General features: G+C 43.8%; 1 protein-coding gene across 1 annotated transcript in view; it reads left to right on the top strand.

Moving 5' to 3' along the window:
* The window catches only part of ddhd1b (DDHD domain containing 1b), a 112,038-nt gene that overhangs the window by 68,336 nt on the left and 21,264 nt on the right, over positions 1-22,438 (top strand). Inside the window, exons 6-8 of the mRNA XM_086003202.1 lie at positions 2,258-2,370; positions 6,764-6,870; positions 12,035-12,294. Of these exons, the coding sequence (XP_085859328.1) occupies positions 2,258-2,370; positions 6,764-6,870; positions 12,035-12,294 (480 nt within the window). The remainder of the gene's footprint in view (positions 1-2,257; positions 2,371-6,763; positions 6,871-12,034; positions 12,295-22,438) is intronic.

Raw genomic sequence — 22,438 nt, 5'->3', positions numbered from 1 at the left:
CGAAAAATCGCATAGACCTCCTCAGAAGACAAACACGGGACACAACCAACAGAGTACCCTTCGTCGTCCAGTACTTCCCCGGAGCGGAGAAACTACGCCATGTTCTTCGCAGCCTTCAACATGTCATCGATGACGACGAACACCTCGCTAAGGCCATCCCCACGCCTCCACTACTCGCTTTCAAACAGCCGCCTAACCTCAAACAGACCATCGTTCGCAGCAAATTACCCAGCTTTCAGGAGAACAGCGACCACGACACCACACAACCCTGCCACAGCAACCTCTGCAAGACATGCCAGATCATCAACACAGATACCATCATCACACGTGAGGACACCACCCACCAGGTACATGGTACATACTCATGTGACTCGGCCAACGTTGTCTACCTCATACGTTGCAGGAAAGGATGCCCCGGAGCATGGTACATCGGCGAGACCATGCAGACACTGCGACAACGGATGAACGGACACCGCGCAACAATCACCAGGCAGGAGTGTTCCCTCCCAGTCGGGGAACACTTCAGCAATCAAGGACATTCAGCCTCCGATCTTCGAGTAAGCATTCTCCAAGGTGGCCTTCGAGACACACGACAACGCAAAATCGTCGAGCAGAAACTGATAGCCAAGTTCCGCACCCATGAGGACGGCCTCAACCGAGATCTTGGGTTCATGTCACGCTACATGTAACCCCACCTGACGCAGGGTCATCCAGACTCGAGTTGACATTGGCTTGTTCTCTCTACACAGATGCGGCCGGACCTGCTGTGATTTCCAGCCAAAAAAATGTTTTTTGTCTTTTTTTGTTTTTCATACAGACCCCAGCATCTGCAATATTTGACCCCTTGTGACCCCGCCTCATTGTTCTTTGATGTAATGTTTCCCTGACTGACCTGTTTGGACACCATTCACACCTTTGACTGCTGTGATTATCTCTCTGCCGAGGTGTGATAAATGGCAGTTGGAAAGGTTACCTGTAAACATCTGACATGATTCTCTGACTATATAAGCTGTGTCTTTATGCATTTCTCCACTTCACCTGAAGAAGGAGCAGCGCTCCGAAAGCTTGTGATTTCAAATAAAGCTGTTGGACTATAACCTGGTGTTGTGTGACTTCTTACATTTGTCCACCCCAGTCCAACTCCGGCATCTCCACACCATGGTTACTTTATTATGACACCTTGAGAAGGTGAACTGGATATACACTCGCTTACAAATCGAGATGCCAACTTTTGACCAGCAAGTGGTTTTATTTTCCTGAGACAGATAAGAGTTAACAGTAAGGAGTATGACACAGTAAGATGTATATTTCTCTATCCTGGATACATAACACAACACTTGCTATTTCACTAAACATAAACTTTAAACAAAAGTTTACTTATTGAAAACTCGATCTAGCTTAATGTACTCGCTAACTGGCACAGACTTTAAAAACCCACAATTCTCTAGTTGTTGGCTTTGAGACTGAAACAGGCTTTTCATAGAAATGCATTCTGACCTCCTTGTTTCTGTATACTACAAAAAGGCAAAAGATGGCTGCACTTATCTTGGTTACCCCAGATCAGCAGCCACTCGCAAGTTGCTTGAAATGTTTTAGTAGAAAATGCAGGGTTCTCGTAGTTTGACAGTCTGTGCTATGCTGGTCTCAAACTGAATAGAATGGCACCTCAAGCAGCAAGATTCTCACAGTGCTTCTGAGGAACAATGTAGGCAATCTTTGACAATGGCAGGGCTATTTATTTCCTCCACCTGATCTTTCCGAGAGGACTGGAACTGAATGTCTAGTATGCGACAGTGTCTTTGTTTCTGGGTCCACCGCCCCAAAACATATTATTTAACCTTTGTCTTCCGTAATATAATGTGTATTTTCTGCATGGTGCAGAACCTAATGATGTTTCTAGCAACAAGATTATACAAGTTTTTGATATTTAAAAAAAACAGGCAAAAATCCCTTTTTACCATAGTCACCCTGAAGGAACTTCAATAAAATTTTTGCAGACTTGTATTAGTAACCAATTGAAACATATCATTTCAAATACAGTGCACAACTACTCTGTGTAGTTCACTTTGTGAATGTTTACACTAGCGATGAAACAATGAAGTTGAATGCCATACACTTCAGTTTATTTTTGTTTCTCAAACATGCCAAAGGCTAAAAATAAATCAAAGTTAAAACTGTAATGGCAGCATGACCTGTTTGCTTTATTCCTAACACGTATTTCTCCCTCACATAATATTATTTCTGTTCTACTTGGTAGGATGCGAGAAGCTGCAAGGAAAGTTGAAGAAAAGCACTTTCCTTATGCCACAAATTTGGAATATGTTGAGTTTCTGCCTGTGGAGTGGAGATCGAAGCTCTGCCTGGATGGGGGTAATTAAATGTAAACAGGGGTACCATTTGGATAATGGCTTCTTGTGGCTCTGGGTTGAACTGGAATTTGTGTATAATCTTATCACATACTCTAGTACCTCGTCAAAGTGGGTAGTACTGAAACATAAATCTACTCTTAATATTATTAGTGAATTTACAAGAAAATAGAGAAATTTACAAGCACCTGCCAGTTTTCTAAGTTTTCAAATGACAGAACAAGTGTAGAATAGAGGGATTAGCGTGGAATCATGGTCCTGTCTGTGGCTGCCTAGGTTTCAGGTGGTCATTAACGATCATTTGGCACTATTTAAAGAGAACCAGGGAGTTCTTTTGTTCTAGCTTATATTCCTCTCTCGAACAACATTACCAAAACAGACCAATTGGCTAGTCATACTATTGGTGTTTGGGGGATGTTGGTGTGCACAAAATGACGAGCAAAACCGTCACAGCACTCTTTTGGTGGGGGGGAGGGAATTGAAATCATTGCATGTGAAGTGTTTTGTGATCTTTCTCTGATCTGTTAAGGTGCTATATAAATATAATAAAGTATGTATATTTTTATTTTCAGCTTTCTATTAATTTTTAGTGATTTGTTTCTTTTAACTCACACAGCTAGGCGCTAGTCCACTCATCCTCTTTCTTATGCCAAACTCAATTTCATCTAATCTAATCTCATCTTATCTCCTATCTGAGTACAACTGTGCACTGAAATTCCAACTCCTCTGCCATGCCAGATTCAACCCATATCTCTGCAAAGTTTTAAGCACAGTAAATTTAAATAACAGTGTAGTGCATCTCCAGTGGCATTGTTCACAGTAAAACAGACACTTTGCAGAGATATGGGTTGAGTCTGGCATGGCGGAGGAGTTGGGATTTCAGTGCACAGTTGTACTCCGATAGGAGATAAGATGAGAGTAGATGAAATTTGAGTCAGGCATAGGAAAGAGGATGAGTGGACCAGGATCAGGCTATGTGAGGTAAAAGAAACAAATCACTAAAAATAATTAATAGAAAGCTAAAAATAAAAAAGAGAGACTTTGGGCTAGATTTTCGGGCAGGCGGGGTTTCAGGCGTGTGGGGGGGGGGGGGAAATCCCGAATTCGGGGGTCCCGACACCATCCCGCCCAAAACCCCGCCCCACGTAAGTTTCAGGGGCGGCGGGTACCCGCCCTGCACTGGGACCTGCCGAAACCAGGCGGGAAGGGATTAGTGCCAATTAACTGCCTGTTAACAGGCAGTTTTTAGCCTAATCCCTATTTTGAGGGGTTTCGTGTGGGTTTCCTGACGGCTCCAAACCACGCCAGGTTGGAGCAGCGGGCCGTCGGGTTGAAGGAGTTGGAGGGGTTGCGATGTCGGCGCTCAGGTGAGTGATGGGTGCATGAGTGCAAAGGTAAGTGTGTTTGGTGTGTCTAAAGTGTGTAAAGAACTTTTACTTACCTGTACTTACCTTAACAGCCTTTCTTCCTGTAGCCGTCGGGAGCCCATCACTCAGCCGGCACTTAAAGCTGAACGGCTGCGATCTGTCAAAAGTGACAGCCTGCAGCTTTGAGTGCCGGTAAGAGTTCTAACGGAGTCTGTGCAGAATGACTCATGTCAGAACTCAGAGTGTCAGTGTTTCACAGCTTCAAACAGCTGTGAGACACTGATATTTCATCTGTCAAGAACTCTTGACTGATGAAATTGCAGTCTGTGACATCACCTGTTGCCGGGTGGCCCTTAATTGGCCTGCTGAGCCCGCTGGGCGGGCTCAACAAGGTCAATCAAGGGAAAATCGCATGGATTGGCCGGACGTCGAAGTAGGCGGGTCAAAAACCCGAAAGGGGAAGTCCCGCCTTCTTCCCGACAGGTTCGGCAAAATCTACCCCTTTTATATATTTATAATATAGCACCTTAACTGATCTGAGAGAGATCACAAAACACTTTGCATACAATGATTTCATTCCTTCCTCCCTTCCACCAACACCCCGGTCCCCCAAATCAAGAGTGTTATGACTGTTTTGCTATTTTATAACCATATGAGCATTAGATCCTGTAATGTACAATATATTCTGCTGCTACAGTGTAGCTGTGCCTAACTTGGCCTGCCACTTTAAGGTCACAAAGTCTAATTGTAAATAGGCATATCCTTGGCTCAATTACAAGTCAGTTTCTGTTGGTGAGGGAAGTTAGCAGATTGGCAGGTGCTTGTAAATTTCTGGTTCTAGCTCAGAAGAAGCCAACTTGAAATAAAACTCACCAAGAAGTAGAATTTGAATATTAGAAGATTTGCTGGAAAAGCGTGAGAATCAAAGGAGGAAAAATTCAGAAAGAAAGAAGCAAATATTCAAAAACCTTTTTTTAATAAATGAAGAAGGGATTGTATGACAGGCATCCACTCTGACAGACACACAGATGCAAACAATATGACGGATACAAAGAGTGGAAGGCATAGAGAGGCGTCAGAGGGAAGGACAGCTTTACAGAAGAATGGAGAGAAGGACTGGGAGACAGATACCAACAACAGGGGAAAGTGTCTCAACCATGTAGGGAGAAAAAGAGGGAGACAGAGCAGAAGATGGAAAGGGAGAAACAGATGGAAAAGGAGAAGCAAAGAATTAGACGGAGAGATGGACAGAGAGACAGTTACAAGAAGATAGTGAAAAGCGCACTTTTTTTTAATGACCATGAGCACCACTTCAGGAGACCAGTTGGCAATGATTAAATGCTTCATTTTCAATTCTTGGCTCGGACAGGAGTAAGATGCTAAGACAGCTACACTGTAGCCTGCCCTTGTATTTAGAACATTTTTCAACTTGTGAATATCCACACAAATCTAAGTCAAGGGAAGAATCATTTCAAGTGAAACAAAGACTTGCATTTATATAGTGCCTTTCACTTCCCAAAGTGATTTACAGCTAATAAAGTACTTTTGAAGTGTAGTCACTGGTATAATGTAGAAAATGTGCCAGCCAATTTGCACACAAACCGAAATGAGATAAACGACCAGATCATCTGTTTTAGATGTGAGTTGAGGGATAAATGTCAGCCAGGACACCAGGCGAACTCCACTGCTCTTTAAAATAGTGCCATGGGATCTTCTACGTCCAACCTGAGAGAGCAGACGGTAACTCTGTGTTTAATGCCTCATCCGAAAGACGGCACCTGTGACAGTGCATCACTCCCATAGTACTGCACTGAGTGTCAGCCTGGATTACATGCTCAAGTCTCTGGAGTGGGGTTTGAACCTACAGCCTTCTGACTCAGAGGCGCGAGTGCTATCACTGCACCATGGCTGATGCCTAAGAAGACAGTGATAACTTTCTTGGCTTGTGGACCTTGTTTCCCATGTATTTTGATATTACCAGCAATACTATTGTTTAGCCCAAAAAGAACTCTTCAAGCAGTGAGAAATAGTGGCTGCCATTTGAATTGTCATTGTGACTGTGTCTTTGAATAATAGTGTAAATGAAGAAGCTTTCTATTTTAGTACTAACAAACGTGAATGTTCTTTTGTGTGACTAAAAATCATAATTTTTCATCATTAAAAATGATTTGTTAAAGTTTAACCAAAGTATTTTACTATAGTTGTTGACTACATACTTGCTCGAACCTACAAAAAAAAGTGGTTTAAAGGGGGGAACTGTCATCTTGAAAGGGAATAGTATAGCTCCTCTTGTAGCAGTGTGGGTAATTACTGCTGTGATACTGAGCTACACATACCAGGAAAGAGCAGTCCCACATTTGTGCTGAGTTAGCTGATCTAAGCTGAGGTGACGTTGGGGGATCTAGAACTTGCATTAAAACCTCTGGGCAAGTGAAGGGGAAAATACAGTCCAAGCTCTGCTCCCGATTGCTATCTGGAAGTGTGCTGGAAAATGAGTTGTGTGTCGATGTCAGATGAGAACAAGACTGGGTTTCATTGTGATACTCCTCTTCCCGCCCCCACAAACATTCAAATAGACTCCCATCACACATGAAGAATAACCACTTGGGCAAGTACTGGAGGCTGTCAGTGGTACCACACACAGTACAAGTCCCTGCCTGGGGGACAGCACTCGAACATGTTGCCTTATATCTGTGGAATCAATGTTCACATAGAATGTCCATGCAGACTGACGTAAGAAAACTACTAGGCACTTGGTATGAATATTAAACAAGGCTTTAATCAACTGTTTTTCAACATGGAGATCTAGTTGTGTCCTTCACTAGTTCCTGTTAAAGAATGTCCTGAGCAAGCTGGGCCCATGCCCGAGTATTTATACTCTCCCTGGACAGCGCCACCAGCAGGCCACCCAGTATTATTACATAAGTCATTTCCACATGAATGACAAGATTCATGTCACAGACGTTTTTTCAAATGTTGTCTTGCTGAATTAATGAAAATGGACCTTTTTTAAAACTTTTATATTTCTAGATACTGTTGAATCTATTACCCCAGATAAAGTACGTGGTCTTCGAGACATGTTAAACAGCAGTGCTATGGACATCATGTACTACACTAGCCCCCTTTACAGGGATGAGGTAAGTCCGTTTGTGGTCTTGTCATAAATATTGAAGCACATTAAATAGTTTTAAGTGGGCGTAACAATAACAGTTTATTCTTTAAACCATAATGTAAGGTCTTGTATTAATATTTTGAGTACAGCACTACATTTGATTAGTTTTCACAAAGAACATGTGTATTCTAATCTTTGAGCAAGTATGCATCACTGCTAATATGACTAGGGGATGTAGAATGCCACTTCAGTTATATTTTGCTGTATATCTAGTAGGTTACATATATCCTTGTTTGATTATTAGCTGTTTGTCAGGTTGCGATGCTTTGAATGATTTGAGCTGTTGTAAACAGCATACAAATTCTGAGGTCTCAGTTAGTGTGGCAAAATAAAGGTGTCAATTTGATGCTTGAAAGTCAACAGTTGGATGATGTATGGCCTTCCTGTTGCTATCTTAATTGTTTACCTTGTAACTTGTTTTTATCTGGTCGTTTTTGTCCTTGTGGAATATTTTAATAACACTACAAAAGCTGCAACATTCCGAGCAGGAACATTGGGAAAAACACAAATAAAGAGAAATAAGGGAGAAGAACATTGCAGTACATGCATACATAGCACAATAGCAGTGATTGCACAACTTAAGTGCAAGTACATAACAAGCGCCTGTGTTAAATTAAGCCAGTAAACAAATTTGAAAGATGATATAAAACCAAGTTAAAAGGTATTGTGGTGTGAGTTTCAACCAGGACTAAGGCAAGCATCATACAAGACTATTTAAGTCAGATACTGGCAGGGTGGTTGGGACTAGAGCAGTAAGTTCTGGAATTTGCGTTAGGAAATGTCTTGGCCTTGATTTTAAGGGCTTGTAAGTATCCGTTCAATAAGGGAGAATAAACAGCTGCAGTTGAAACTGGATAGATATGTTAGAAGCACAAGAAATAAAATTCCTTTTGCACTTCAAGTTCAAGGTTCCACAATCCTACAGCAGACCTTTTCTCATTAAGTTCAGTAAATAATGAAGCTGTATATAGGTAAAGATAGAATAGTACAGCACAGAAGGAGGCCATTCGATCCATTGAATCTGCGCCGGCTCTTTCAAAGAGCAATCAGGTAGTCCCATGCCCCAGCAATTTCCCCATATCCCTGCTGTTTTTTTCTCCTCCAAGTATTTATCCAATTCCCTTTTGAAAGCTACTATTGAATCTGTATCCACCACCCCATCAGGCAGTGCATTCCAAATCCTAACCACTCGTTGCGTAAAAAAAGTTTTTCCTCACGTCACCTCTGGTTCTTTTGCCAATCAGCTTAAATCTGTGCCCTCTGGTTATCGACTGTTCAGCCATTGGAAACAGTTTCTCTTTCTTTACTCTATCTAAACCCTTCATGATTTTAAACACCTCTATCAAATCTCCTCTTAGCCTTCTCTGTTCCAAGGAGAACAACCCCAGCTTCTCCTGTCTATCCACATAACTGTAATCCCTCATCCCTGGAACCATTCTAGTAAATCTCTTCTGAACCCTCTCCAAAGCCTTCACGTCCTTCCTAAAGTGTGGTGCCCAGAATTGGGCACAATTCTCTAGCTGTATTTGTACTTAATTTTTTTTTGAAAAATCTTAAGGACCCAAGTGAAAGCAGTCACCGAAAGTATCTGCTACCAAGATATTCATCCTTCTGAGAGAGGTTTGGACTACTTCCCTGCATGACTCTGATATAATTGCCTCTGGAGTACTGTCGGTGGTCTCCTGTACAATAAGGCCAATCTATTCATGTCCTAGCCAGAAGCTCATTCCAACTTCTGGAACTACAAGCACAGTGCACATTTCTAATTAGCACAGTGAGCAGCTGAACCATATAGAAGAGGAATGTCCCAGGGTTGACCCCTAAGAATGAAAGACTTGCATTTATATAGCGCCTTTCACGGCCTTAGGACATCCCAAAGCACTTTACAGCCAATGATGTGCTTTTTGAGAGTGTAGTCACTGTTGTAATGTAGGAAACACGGCAACCAATTTTATAAAAATACAGAATATAGACCTGGAATTTAAATAAGGTTTGTATTGCAGTGTAGGGATTGGTTTGGTGCAAGGTGAAGACATATTCTAAAGTTAACTGATCCGAGTTGGAAGCTTCATAAGTGCACCTCTGGAGTTCATATTGGGTTGAAGAAGTGTATTTTTTTTCAAATGTGAAGCCTGAAAGATTCTATCTTTTCCTTCGTACATCTGTATATTTCTAATAGCATTCAAAATATATATGTATTTAAAAGCTGAATGCAGGTAATGATGGAGATGTGTCCGGTCAAGCAGCATCTGAGAGAGAGCGACTTTTTGGTGTGATTCTTTATCAGACCTGGGAAGAAAATTCTGGCATTTTTGTTTGCAGGCATTTCTGGCAGATTAGTCCTTAATTTTTTTTTATTCTTGTAGGTAAGGGAACTATCAGGTAGAAATTCGTCTTAAGCAGTAGCACAAATCAGGCAGTATCACATGAGGCATCTATTATGGTCCAATATTCCATTCCATTGAAGTCTATGGAACTAGATATCAGGCGGGGCGTGTAACGGGCAGCCCATTGATATTGCCCGTTTTATGCTACTGGCGAAGACAAATTTCTACCCCTATATGTTGCCGATGACACCTAACTTTAAAAAAAAAAATGCATAATAAAAATATGATTGTGATTTAGCAATTAAATTATGTGTATTTAAAATATATTAAAACACTTGAACAGCATCTTGACATCAAATTGATGGAATTTCAATTGTAGCATATGTAGGGTTATCATAATTTCTGTGCAATGTAAGAAAAGGTGACGTGCAGAGTGAATGTAAATTAAAGGGGAAACTGCTCCCCAGTTCAGGCTGGGGAGATGGGTGGAAATTGTAAGGGAATCACCTTTTGAATAAAATGTTGGAATACCTTCGTATACTGTTATAATAACAAAACTCTAATAATGACTCACAGAAAGTTCTAAGATAGTACTATTGTAGATTTGAGGCCAACTGCAGTAGGTCATGTGGCACATAGAGGGAAAGGAAGGACGCAATTGAGATTCCCTGTGCAAGGAAGTGAGTGGAGCTAGGACTTGTGAATTAGACTGTAAATAGGAGTTGAGCTGGATTTGTGGATTAGACAGTAAATAGGAGTTGAGCTGGATTTGTGGATTAGACAGTAAATAGGAGTGGAGCTGGATTTGTGGATTAGACTGTAAATAGGAGTGGAGCTGGATTTGTGGATTAGACTGTAAATAGGAGTGGAGCTGGATTTGTGGATTAGACTGTAAATAGGAGTGGAGCTGGATTTGTGGATTAGACTGTAAATAGGAGTGGAGCTGGATTTGTGGATTAGACTGTAAATAGGAGTGGAGCTGGATTTGTGGATTAGACTGTAAATGGGAGTGGAGCTGGACTGAAGCCCATTTGTGAGGTTTTTATTTGCTTTCTATGTGGTCTCTAATCCTCCATGACTTTGCAACAGCAGCTGTGATGTAACCATTGATTCTTGTAGCACCTGGTAACACATTCATTTAGATCTCTCTAATATTGCCTTGTAAAATGCATCTACAGGAAACTCTTTTTTATCCGGCACCGACGGGACTAGCGTGGTGCTGGTTTATCAAAAAGTCCGGATTACAGAGAGTTATAGTTAAAAGGTACGAGAGCTCCATACGCAGCAACAAATCCAGGCTTCCCTGTTGCTTAGCAACAGCTGCAGGAACCCCGGCCACAGACCAAACGTCCCTGTTGCTTAGCAACAAGTGCAGAAACCCCCGATTAAACAGCCACAGATGCAGGAACAGCCACTAATATGAAGAAAAACTTAACTGAACCTACTCCTGAATTTTGCCGGTTAACCGAGATTTCCAGTTGTTTAGGTGCCGGTAAATCGAGAGTTTCCTGTATTTTGTCCATGGTAATGACTTAATACAATGTCTAATCTTCAAAACTCCTACTGGTTTGCCTAGGCCATAATTTTTGTAAGATTTGTAACATTGTTTTGGAACCACAATGTTCATTCAGATAAAAGATTTGCACAATTATCTTTTGGGACCCCTTTAAGATTGGTTGGAGGGCTGGGGCAGTGGGAAGGAGGAGAAAAGTGTTCATCCTAACATCTTGTGCACCTCCCATTAAAGAAAAGCTTGAGACTTGTAAGATCAAGGAGGGTCCCAGACCAGAAACGTTAATGCTGTTTCTCTCTCCACGGATGCTGCCTGGCCTGCTGAGTATTTCCAGCATTTTCTGTTGATATCTCTGTTTAAGGTGATATCCTATCAGACAAGAATTGTTTAGATGGGAAGAAAAAAATTACAAGTGGCAACTTTTTGTTCTAAATAAAATATACCATTTTTGTTGGAGGAGTTGCCCTTTTATTTAATGCAGAATTCAGACTTTCAAATCAGAGCAATCCCCTGCCACCATGATTCTTTTCCCCATTTCTTGTGTCTCAGGGTGGTGACGGGAGCATTGGCTACATTGACCATTTCATTATTCTACACAATAATGTGGAAAGCTACTGCCCTTGCAAAGTGTAACATCATTATAGGTTGTAGCTTATTAAAAACACGTTCTCGCCAGTGAGACTAGCTAGAAAACATTACACAAGCAATCATATTATCTGATTAAGAAATGCCATGATGGATTTTAAATCTGCCCATTGATCACATTTAGATCTGGCTGTAAACTACAATGTGTACTGGTGTATTAATTCCAATTAAGCAACTGATGACCAGGGCAGGTATTCTGTCTCAATTTTGAATCCTGTAACTAACTGATCATAGTTTAATTGAACAGCTTATATAGAGTCTTCTAGAATTCTACTGGTGGATTTTACAGTACTGTTAATTGGGGCAAAGTAACCCTGAGTATCAATTAAATTTTTAGCTAGTGTATAATTAAACTTGCATTGGTAATCTATTGGATTGTGAAAATCTTTTGAAATGGTTATACACTGCTTTTTTGAATCCAGTTATAATTTCAATTATAAATTCAACTGCTGGATGATTTGATTTTTACGTCTCGTGTGGAATTGCTTTGACTAGTTGTATATCTCTTCAGAATTATCCAAATTGGTGTACAATTACATGTGTATTCATAATGTGGCTATGGTTGTATTTTTAATCCAGCTTTATGTATACTATAGTGAAAGCTAGGCAGATCATTATATGCTTTTATATTTTTCTTACTTCAGATTGTGAAAGGTCTTCAGCAGGAGCTAAATCGGTTATATGCGCTTTTCTGTTCTCGGAACCCAGATTTTGAAATCCATGGTGGGAAGGTTTCGATAGTAGCCCACTCGCTAGGCTGTGTCATCACTTATGATATTATGACTGGATGGTATCCAGTGCGATTTTATGACAAAATGGTCCAGGAGGAAGAGGAGATGACAGAGAATTCCATGAGTTTTGAGGAACGTGAGCTTCTGGATGATATTCTCAAGACTAAAAAACGGTAAGGATTTATAATTAGAATCATGCTGCCTAGCCATGGTTTTATCAAAATTAGGTACATATATTACTGATTAGTCAGTTCAGATCATTTTTGGCAATGGTGATTTTGAACTTTTGGCTTATATTACATTGATGATGTGGAAAAAAAACTCTCCTATTATGTTTGCTTAGTCAGGATGCAGTAAAGATGATCAGATTTCCAAAAAGCGCATAAATTTAGACTGTGGGAGGGAAGAGAAGACTGAGAGCTCCGTGTACTTGTGTCAGATGCATGTAAAATTATTCAAAGAATCATTACAGCACGAAAGAAGGTCATTCGGCCTGTTGAGCCCGTGCAGCTCTCTGCAAGAGCACTTCAGCTAGTCCCACCCCCCCGCCCTACAAATTTCTTTCCTTCAGGTACTTATCCAACTCCCTTTTGAAAGCCGGGATTGAATCTGCCTCCGCCACCCTTTCAGGCAGTGCATTCCAGATCTTAACCACTCGCTGCATTAAAAAAGTTTTTCCTTGTGTCGCCTTTGGTTCTTTTGCCAATCACTTTAAATCTGTGTCCTCTGGCTCTCGACCCTTCTGCCAATGGGAACAGTTTCCCTCTATCAACTCTGTCCAGATCCCTCATGATTTTGAACACCTCTATCAAATCTCCTCTCGATCTTCTCTGCTCCAAAGAGAACAACCCCAGCTTCTCCAGTCTATCAACGTAACTGAAGTCTCTCATTCCTGGAAACATTCTCGTAAATCTTTTCTGCCCCCTCTCTAAGGCCTTCATATCCCTCCTAAAGTTTGGTGCCCAGAATTGGACACAGTACTCCAGTTGGGGCCGAACCAGTGTTTTATACAGGTTCATCATCATTTCCACACTTTTGTACTCTATACCTCTATTCATGAAGCCCAGAATCCCGTAAGCCTTTTTAACTGCTTTCTCAACGTGCCCTGCCACCTTCAACGCTTTGTGCACACATACCCCCAGGTCTCTGTTCGTGCACCCCCTTCAGGATTGTACCATTTAGTTTATATGTCCTCTCATTCTTTCTACTAAAATGTATCACTTCACATTTTTCTGCGTTAAATTTCATCTGCCACGTGTCCACCCATTTCACCAGCCTGTCTGTCTGTCTTGAAGTCTATCACTCTCCTCCTCACTGTTCACTATACTTCCAAGTTTTGTGTCATCTGCAAATTTTGAAATTGTGCCCTGTACACCCAAGTCCAAATCATTAATATATATCAAGAAAAGCAGTGGTCCTAGAACTGACCCCCGGGGAACACCACTGTATATCTTCCTCCAGTCCGAAAAACAACTGTTCACCACCACCCTCTGTTTCCTATCACTTAGCCAATTCCGTATCCATGCTGCCACTGTCCCTTTTATTGCATGGGCTTCAACTTTGCTGGCAAGTCTATTATGTGGCACTTTGTCGAACGCCTTTTGGAAATCCATGTACACTACATCAACTGCATTACCCTCATCAACCCTCTCTGTTACCTCATCAAAGAACTCAAACAAGTTAGTTAAACACGAAATAACAACAGAAAATGCTGGAAATACTCAGCAGGCCAGGCAGCATCCGTGGAGAGAGGAACAGAGTTAACGTTTCAGGTCTGGGACCCTTCATCAGAACTGATGATTAGTTAAACACGATTTGCCTTTAACAAATCCATGCTGGCTTTCCTTAATTAATCCACACTTGTCCAAGTGACTGTTAATTTTGTCTCTGATTATTGTTTATAAAAGCATCCCCACTACTGAGGTCAAACTGACTGGCCTGTAGTTGCTGGGTTTATCTTTACACCCTTTTGAACAATGGTGTAACATTTGCAATTCTCCAGTCCTCTGGCACCACCCCCATATCTAAGGAGGATTGGAATATTATGGCCAGTACCTCTGCAATTTCCTCCCTCAATTCCCTCAGCATCCCTTCTGCTCCTAATGACTTATCTACTTTAAGTACAGCCAGCCTTTCTAATACCACCTTTTTATCCTACCAAGTATCTCCACTACCACCTCCTTTACTATGTCTATGGCAGCATCCCTCTTCCTTGGTGAAGACAGATGCAAAGTACTTGTTTAGTACCTCAGCCATACCCTCTGCCTCCATGCATAGGTCTCCTTTTTGTTCCCTAATCGGTCCCACCCCTCTTACTACCCTTTTACTATTTATATGCCTATATAGAAGACTTTTCAATTCCTTTTTATGTTGGCTGCCATTCTATTCTCATACCCTCTCTTTGCCCTGCTTATTTTCTTTTTACTTCTCTGACCTTTCTATATTTAGCCTGATTCTCAGATGTATTTGCAACCCGACATCTGTCATACGTGCTCTTTTTCTGCTTCATCATATTCTCTATCTCTTTCGTTATCCAGGGAGCCCTGACTTTAGTTGCCCTGCCTTTTCCTGGGAATGTACCTGAACTAGTTCCTCTTTAAAGGCAGCCCATTGTTCCATTACAGTTTTGCCTGCCAATCTTTGGTTCCAGTTTACCCAGGCCAGATCCATTCTCATCCCACTGAAATTGGCCTTCCCCTTGTTAAACATTTTTACTCTAGATTGTTGCCTGCCCTTTTCCATAGCTAATCTAAACCTTATGATACTATGATCACTGTTCCCTAAATGCTCACCGACTGACACTTGCTTCACTTGACCTACCTTATTCCCCAGAACCAGATCCGGCAATGCCTCCTCCCTCGTCGGGCAGGAAACACACTGATCAAGAAAGTTCTCCTGAACACACTTCAGAAATTCTTCCCCTTCTCTACCCTTAACACTATTATGATCCCAGTCTATATTAGGATAGTTGAAGTCCCCCATTATTACTACTCTATAGTTCTTGCACCGCTCTGTAATTTCTCTGCAAATTTGCTCCTCCATATCTTTCCCACTATTTGGTGGTCTATAGAATACACCTAGTAGTGTAATGGCACCTCCATTATTTCTTAACTCTAGCCATATAGATTCTGTCCTTGACCCCTCCAGGACATCCTCCCTCTCCAGCACTGTAACACTCTCCTTGACCAATACTGCCACACCACCTCCTAGCTTTCCTTCCCTATCTTTCCTGAACACTTTATAACCAGGAATATTTAATACCCAATCCTGCCCTTTTTTTGAGCCAGGTCTCCGTTATCACAACATCATATTCCCATGTGGCTATTTGTGCCTACAGCTCACTTACCTTGTTTACTGCGCTTCGTGCGTTCACATACATACACTGTAAACTCATCTTAGACCATCCTGTATTCTCTTAGTTTGACCCCCCCCCCCCCCAACTAATACCTTACTATTTCTTACTTCAGTGCTCTCTGTCTCTCCCAATCATTTGAGCACTTTATTTCCCCTTTCTAATGTTACATCCTGGTGCCCATCCCCCTGCCAAATGAGTTTAAACCCACCCCAACAGCACTAGCAAACCTCCCTGCGAGGATATTGGTTCCGGCCCTGTTGAGGTGCAACCCGTCCGGCCTGTACAAGTCCCACCTCCCCCAGAACTGGTCCCAATGCCCCAGGAATCTAAAGCCCTCCCTCCTGCACCATCTCTCCAGCCACGCATTCATCTGCTCTATCCTCCTATTTCTATACTCTCTTGCACGTGGCAATCTTTTGAGGTCCTGCTTTATAATCTCTTTCCTAGCTCCCTGAAATCTGCCTGCAGGACCTCATCCCTCTTTCTACCTATGCTGTTGGTACCGATATGGACCACAACCTCTGGCTGTTCACCCTCCCGCCTCAGAATGTTCTGCAGCCACTCGGTGACATCCTTGACCCTGGCACCAGGGAGGCAACATACCATTCTGGAGTCACGTCTGCGGCCACAGAAACGCCTGTCTGCTCCCCTAACTATCGAATCCCCTACCACTATTGCTTTCCCAGTCTTTTTCCTCCCCCCCGCTCCCCGTACAGCTGAGCCACCTGTGGTGCCGCAGACCTGGCTCAGGCTATACTCCCCAGAAGAACCATCACCCTCACCAGTACTCAGAACCGAATACTCATTGGAGAGTGAGATGCACTCAGGGGACTCCTGAACTACCTGCCTGGTGGTCCTCTTCTATCTGGTGGTCACCCATTCCCGTTCTGCCTACACACTCTTTATCTGCGGGGTGACCACCTCCTGAAACGTGCTATCCCGAAGCTCTCGGCCTCACGGATGCACCACAGTGCCGCCAGCTGCTGCTCAAGCTCCAAAACCCGGAGCTTGAGCTCCTCCAGCTGATGACACTTCCTGCTCATGTGGTTGTCCAGGGCACGGGAAGCGTCGTGGAGTCCCCACGTGGCACAGGATGTGTATTCCACGGGACTGAGCTGCCCTGCCATGCCTTTGCTTAATAGACTATTTACTAGAAACACTTACCAGCTACTCACCAATCGGCTCCTTCCCTGGTTGTGACGTCACTTTAGCTGTTTTGCAGTTGTTGCTTTTGTTGTTGTTGTTTTTGCTGGAGGTACTCTGCCTCCTCACTGCTCCAGTCTGTACTCTCTCTGGGCCTCCCACTCGATTTAGACTCCGTCGCCTGCTGTCCTGTGGTGTCGCTCGTTGTTGTTTTAAGTCTCCTCTCAGCTCTCTTTATGCTGCCGCCGCACCCACTCAAGTCCGCACTGTATTGTTTTTTATTGGCTTCTAACTGCAGTTGGTTTCATTTGACCAAGAAGAGCTGAGAAAATATTTTAGGGGAAAAATTCGGTTGGTTAGCACCTCCAGGGGGCACTAACGGGGCACTAGCATCTTGGTGCCCGAGCGCGGCAAATTTAGCACTGCTCGCAAAATTGACTTGTCGTTTTGCGCTGGCGCTAAACAATACCGCCACAATCTCCTGCGCCCGCAGATCGTGACATCATGCAAGCGTGTAACGCCCCGGTAGTGCCCCGAACCGGAAATTGAGTCGCGTCCCCTACCTTAGCGCCTGCCGCCAGGAACGACAGGTAGAGGGCGACGTTTTCAAGTCGGGAAGGGCTGGGGGAGCGCTATTTAAAGGCATGTGCTTCCTGCTTTTTATTGTCGGCAGAATTTTTGCTACACGTAGGTTGAGCGGGAGAGAGACTTCTAGAGAGATTTAACGCTGTCCTAAGGCGTTTCGGTCCTCAACACCACTTTTGAGGTTCCTAAGCGCCGAGCTCTGATCCTGGGCTTATCCATTCGTGCTTCCAACACCAACACAATTGCTTTAGAGGTCTCTCCAGGCCGAGATTCAAGGCTGCAATGAGCAGGGTGTGGCTGGCCAGCAGGATGGCCCCTCCCCTTAAAGAACTGGACAGCGCCAGTCTGTTTGGCTTCCACGGTAACTAACATCGCCTGAGCTTCGGTATCGTTCTGAGGTAGCGCCTCGCTCCCCGACGTTAGCGCTTTAAGAGAGGTGTGTAGCGCTTAAATCATAAATAGAGGCGAATTTTGCGGTCGGAGGCGATAATTAGCACCGGGCACTAAATTTTGCGCCCGGCCGATATTAGCGCCGCAAAATGGGCAATACCCAGTTTTTCCCCCCTTGATCTTTTAAGCTAGAGTGTGTAAAGCTGAAGGCTGTATTGCCTGGTTTTTTTTTTTCAGATAAAATAAATAAGTTAAAAAGCAGCCTTAGTGTGACTTAGGCTGCTGCTGATGTGATACAAAGACAAACTTGATCAACTCCTCAGATAATCTTGCCAACTCTGGTATCTGCCATCATTGCTGACATTTTCCTGTCCTTTCTTTATTGGCACGAACATAAAAGGTGCAGAATGAAGAGTTTCATTTTTCTCTAATGGTTAGAAAGAAAGAAGAAGCATTTGTATAGCTCCTTTCATGACCTTGAAGTCCCAAAGGTCTCTACAACCAATGAAGTATTTTAGAAGTATAGTCACTGTTGTAGTGCAGCAAATGCGGCAGCCAATTTGCACACAGCAAGTTCTCACAAATAGCAATGAAATAAATGAGCAGATCATCTGTTTTTGGGTGTTGGTTGAGGGGTAAATGTTGGCCAGGAGAACTCCCTTCCTCTTCCTCGAATAGTGAAGTGGGATTTTTTGCATCCATCTGAGATGGCAGGCGGGGCTTCAATTTAATGCCTTGTCTGAAAGATGGCACCTCCGACAATGCAGCACTCTCTCAGTACTGCATTGGAGTGTCAGCCTAGATTATATGCTCAAGACTCTGGTGTGGGACTTGAACCCACAACCTTCTGACTTAGGTGAGAGTGCTACCACTTAGCCACAGGTTTGGCTTCTACATTCTCCCAGCAGTGGGTGTCATTAAGAGAAATAGTAAAGGATTTTATAAAACTAAAAGAATAGTTACTAAAATGGTAAGACCAACTAGAGATTTTTTTTAAATCTTTTCATGAAGGGTGCAGCAATGGCGGAGATACTAGATGAGAACTTTGCCTTGTTTTTCACAGAAGAATGAAAGGATACAATAGGAGATGGAGAAATTAGATAGAATAACTATAGTTAAGGAAATAGGATTGAAAAAGTTTGTGGAACTCAGTGGAAAAAGCACAGGGCCCTGATGGCATGCATACTGGAATGCTGCAGAAAATCAGAGAGGAAATAACCAGGCTTTGGCCAGAATCTGTCAAATATCCTTGGATATGGAAATTATACCAGAAGGCTGATGAGTTGCCAATGTAATGCCTCGATTTAAGAAGGGAGTAACCATAAACCAGGTAACTATAGACCAGTCAGCTTAACATCAGTAGTGGGACAGCTTCTTAATATGGAATAAAATTAAAACTCATATAGAAAGACATGGATTAATTAAGGGTAGCCAGCATGAATTTGTAAAAGGCAGGTGATGTATGATAAATTTAATAGACTTCTTTAAGGAAATAACTGTTTTGATAAAGGAAATGCAGTATTAATTTTCAAAAGGCATTTAATTAGATGCTGCATAGAAGGCTTGTTGATCAAATTCAGGTGTTGCAGTATTAAAGGGAATGTGGCAACATTGATGGGAAGTTGGCTAAAGGACAGAAAGCAGAGAATAGTGGTTAATGGATGTTTTTTCAGACTGGAGGAACGTAAGCAGTGCTGACTCCAAGGGCCAGTGTTGGGATCCTTCCTTCTTAGGCAGTCCCTCAGAACTGAGGATGACTTGCTTCCACATTAAAAATGAGCTCGCAGGTGGCTGATGAGTCCAATGCGGGACCTGCAGTCTCTGTCACAGGTGGGGCAGACGGTGGTTGAAGGGGCGGGTGGGTGGGGTGCTTGGGTTGACGTGCGCTGCTTGCGCTTCGCTTCCGCTTGCTCCCGGCGAAGAGACTCGAGGTGTTCGGTGCCTTCCCGGATGCTTCTCTTCCACTTTGTGCGGTCTTGGGCCAGGGATTCCCAGGTGTCGGTGGGGATGTTGTACTTTTTCAAGGAGGCTTTGAGGGTGTTCTTGAAGCGTTTCCTCTGCCCACCTGGGGCTCTCTTGCCGTACCGGAGCTCCGAGTAGAGCGCTTGTTTTGGGAGTCTCGTATCGGGCATGCGGACAATGTGACCCGTCCATCGGAGCTGATTGAGCATGGTCAGAGCTTCGATGCTGGGGATGTTGGCCTGAGCAAGAACACTGATGTTGGTGCGCCTATCCTGCCAAGTGGTACCTCTCCAGTGCTTTAAGGTGCCTGCTGTACATGGTCCATGTCTCTGAGGCATACAGCAGGGCAGGTATCACTGCTGCCCTGTAGACCATGAGCTTAGTGCCGGGTTCGAGGTCCTGGTCTTCAAACACACTCTTCCTCAGGCGACTGAAGGCTGCACTGGCACACTGAAGGCGGTGTTGAACTTCATCGTCGATGTCTGCCCTTGTTGACAGTAGGCTCCCGAGGTATGGAAAGTGGTCCACGTTGTCCAAGGCCTTGTCGTGGATTTTGATAATCGGGGGGCAGCACTGTGTGGCGGGGGCAGGTTGGTAGAGGACCTTTGTCTTACGGATGTTTAGTGTAAGGCCCATGCTCTCGTATGCTTCGGTGAAGGTGTTTATGATGGTTTGGAGTTCGACCTCCGAGTGAGCGCAGACGCAAGCATCGTCTGCATACTGTAATTCGACGACAGAGGATGGGACGATCTTGGATTGGGACTGGAGGCGACGGAGGTTAAACAGTTTCCCATTTGTTCTGTAAATTAGCTCCACTCCAGTGGGGAGCTTACTGAGGGTGAGATGGAGCATTGCAGCAAGGAAGATTGAGAAGAGCATTGGTGCGATGACACAGCCTTGCTTGACCCCGGTTCGTATGTGAATTGGGTCTGTGGTGGAACCGTTGGTCAGGATCACTGCTTGCATGTCGTTGTTCTTCCCAATATCTAAATGAACTGGTGTTTGGTATAGGGGACATGGTATCAAAATTTGCAGACCAAAAAATGGAGAGCATGGATAACTGAAGAGGCATGTAAGTGATTTCAGGAGGGTGTAGACAGGCTAGTCGATTGGGGAAAATAGATATTTGAATGAAATTTAATGTAGAGAATTATGCAGTGGTAAATTTTGGGGGGAAATAAGGGAGTAAATGTACACTAAACAGTAAAACTTTTAAAGGATTAGAAAAGCGGAGAGACTTGGGAATTCAGATACACAAATATTTAAAAGTGGGAGGACAAGTAGATAAAGCTGTCCAAAAAGCAAACTTGTGCAATCTGAGGTTTTATAAGTGGCAGCAAAGAGGTGATAGTAACCTATTGGCCAAGTTAGAATATTGTGTCCAGTTTTGGGTACGTTACTTTAGGAAAGTTGTCACGGCCATGGAGATGGTGCAGAACTTACTATTAAAATTATACCAGGGTTGAGCGGCTTTAGTTTTCAGGAAAGATTAGAGAAACTGAAGCTCTTCTCATTAAAACAAAAAGATAAACAGGAGGTCTGATACAGGTGTTTAAAATTATAGAGGATATTAATAAGGTACATTGTGGGAAAACTATTTCCACTGGTCAGTTAGTTGGTAACTAGAGCACATAAATTGAGGATCACCAGAATAATGAAATGGTGGGGAGGGGGTTTAGAAGTATTTTACACAGGGTAGTTTGGACACCAAGGCCTAGAAATTCAGTGGGTTGCGCCACCCATTAGCGCCTTAAGAGGGTGCTAAGTGGGTCGGAAGCCACTGGCCACGCCTCCCGCTAAATTCAGCGGGACGCTAATGGCGGCGCTAGCCGTTAGCGCTGCGCTGCTACCGATGACGTTATCGGTGTGCGCAGCGCCCCGATCGCGATATTTAGATGCGCCCCCTGCTTTAACGCCGGGCGCTATTTGCGACCGGTTATGGGGGGCCTACCTGCGGCGGTAGAGGCGCTAATTAAAGGAGAGGTACGGGGCGGCCATTTGTTTTGCTGGCCGCCTGCCTGCACCTCTCAGCGCTGCCGTCCCCGGCCTCCTGAGCCCCCTACCCCCCCGCGGAGTGCCGACTGCGTTCCAAGAACCCGGCACTTCTCCTCGGTGCCGGGCTCTTTTGCCGGCACTCGCGATCCTCAACCGCGCTGCACAAGGCCCCTCCCCTTTAAGAAGGGGAGGAAGGCCTGCAGTACCGCAGCGCGCCCGTTGCGCAGCGATATTTAGCTGCAGCGCCCCAAGAGGGATGCGGGGCGCCTCCAGTAGCGCCGCGCTTCCCTCTGGGGCGCGCAAACTGAATTTCCGGCGGGCGGCCGCGACTGCTTCCGGGGCGCTACTTTTAGCGCCCTGGCGAGGCTGGCGCCCCAGACGGGGCTATAGTGAATTTCTAGGCCCAAATGTCCTACCAGATGCAGGAGTGAAGGTCGAATCTATAAAAGTTTTTAAACTGAAATGGATAAATATTTCTACAAGAAAAATGTAAAAGCATATGGGGATAGTGCATGGAATCTAAGTAGATAGTTCTTTCAGAAAGCGAGCATAGATGCTGTAAGCTGAATGGTCTCATTGTGTTCTGTAAAGTTCTGGATGGCCTGTAAACACACGGTGAAGAAAGTTTTCTTAGAAAGTTAGTCATGGCATTTCACTCTTCCTGAATTACAGCCTCTTTCTCCTTCCTTCCTTCCCTATACTTGTCTCCCTTCCTTCTCTTCCATTCTCATCTCCCTTCCTCCACCTTCGCTTCCCATCATTTCCCTTGCCCCGTCTTGTCTCCCTCTCTTTCCCAACTCATCCTCTTCCTGCTTCATCCTGAGACTTGCTTTGCCACTTGGAATAGTTATAGTTGGATATATATTACAATAAATAGATAGTACTAC

This window comes from Somniosus microcephalus, chromosome 12 (genome assembly GCF_052327205.1).
Source record: "Somniosus microcephalus isolate GS21.2 chromosome 12, FLI_Smic_1.0, whole genome shotgun sequence".
In the NCBI taxonomy this organism is placed as follows: domain Eukaryota; kingdom Metazoa; phylum Chordata; class Chondrichthyes; order Squaliformes; family Somniosidae; genus Somniosus; species Somniosus microcephalus.
This window is presented reverse-complemented; position numbering and strand designations above follow the sequence as displayed.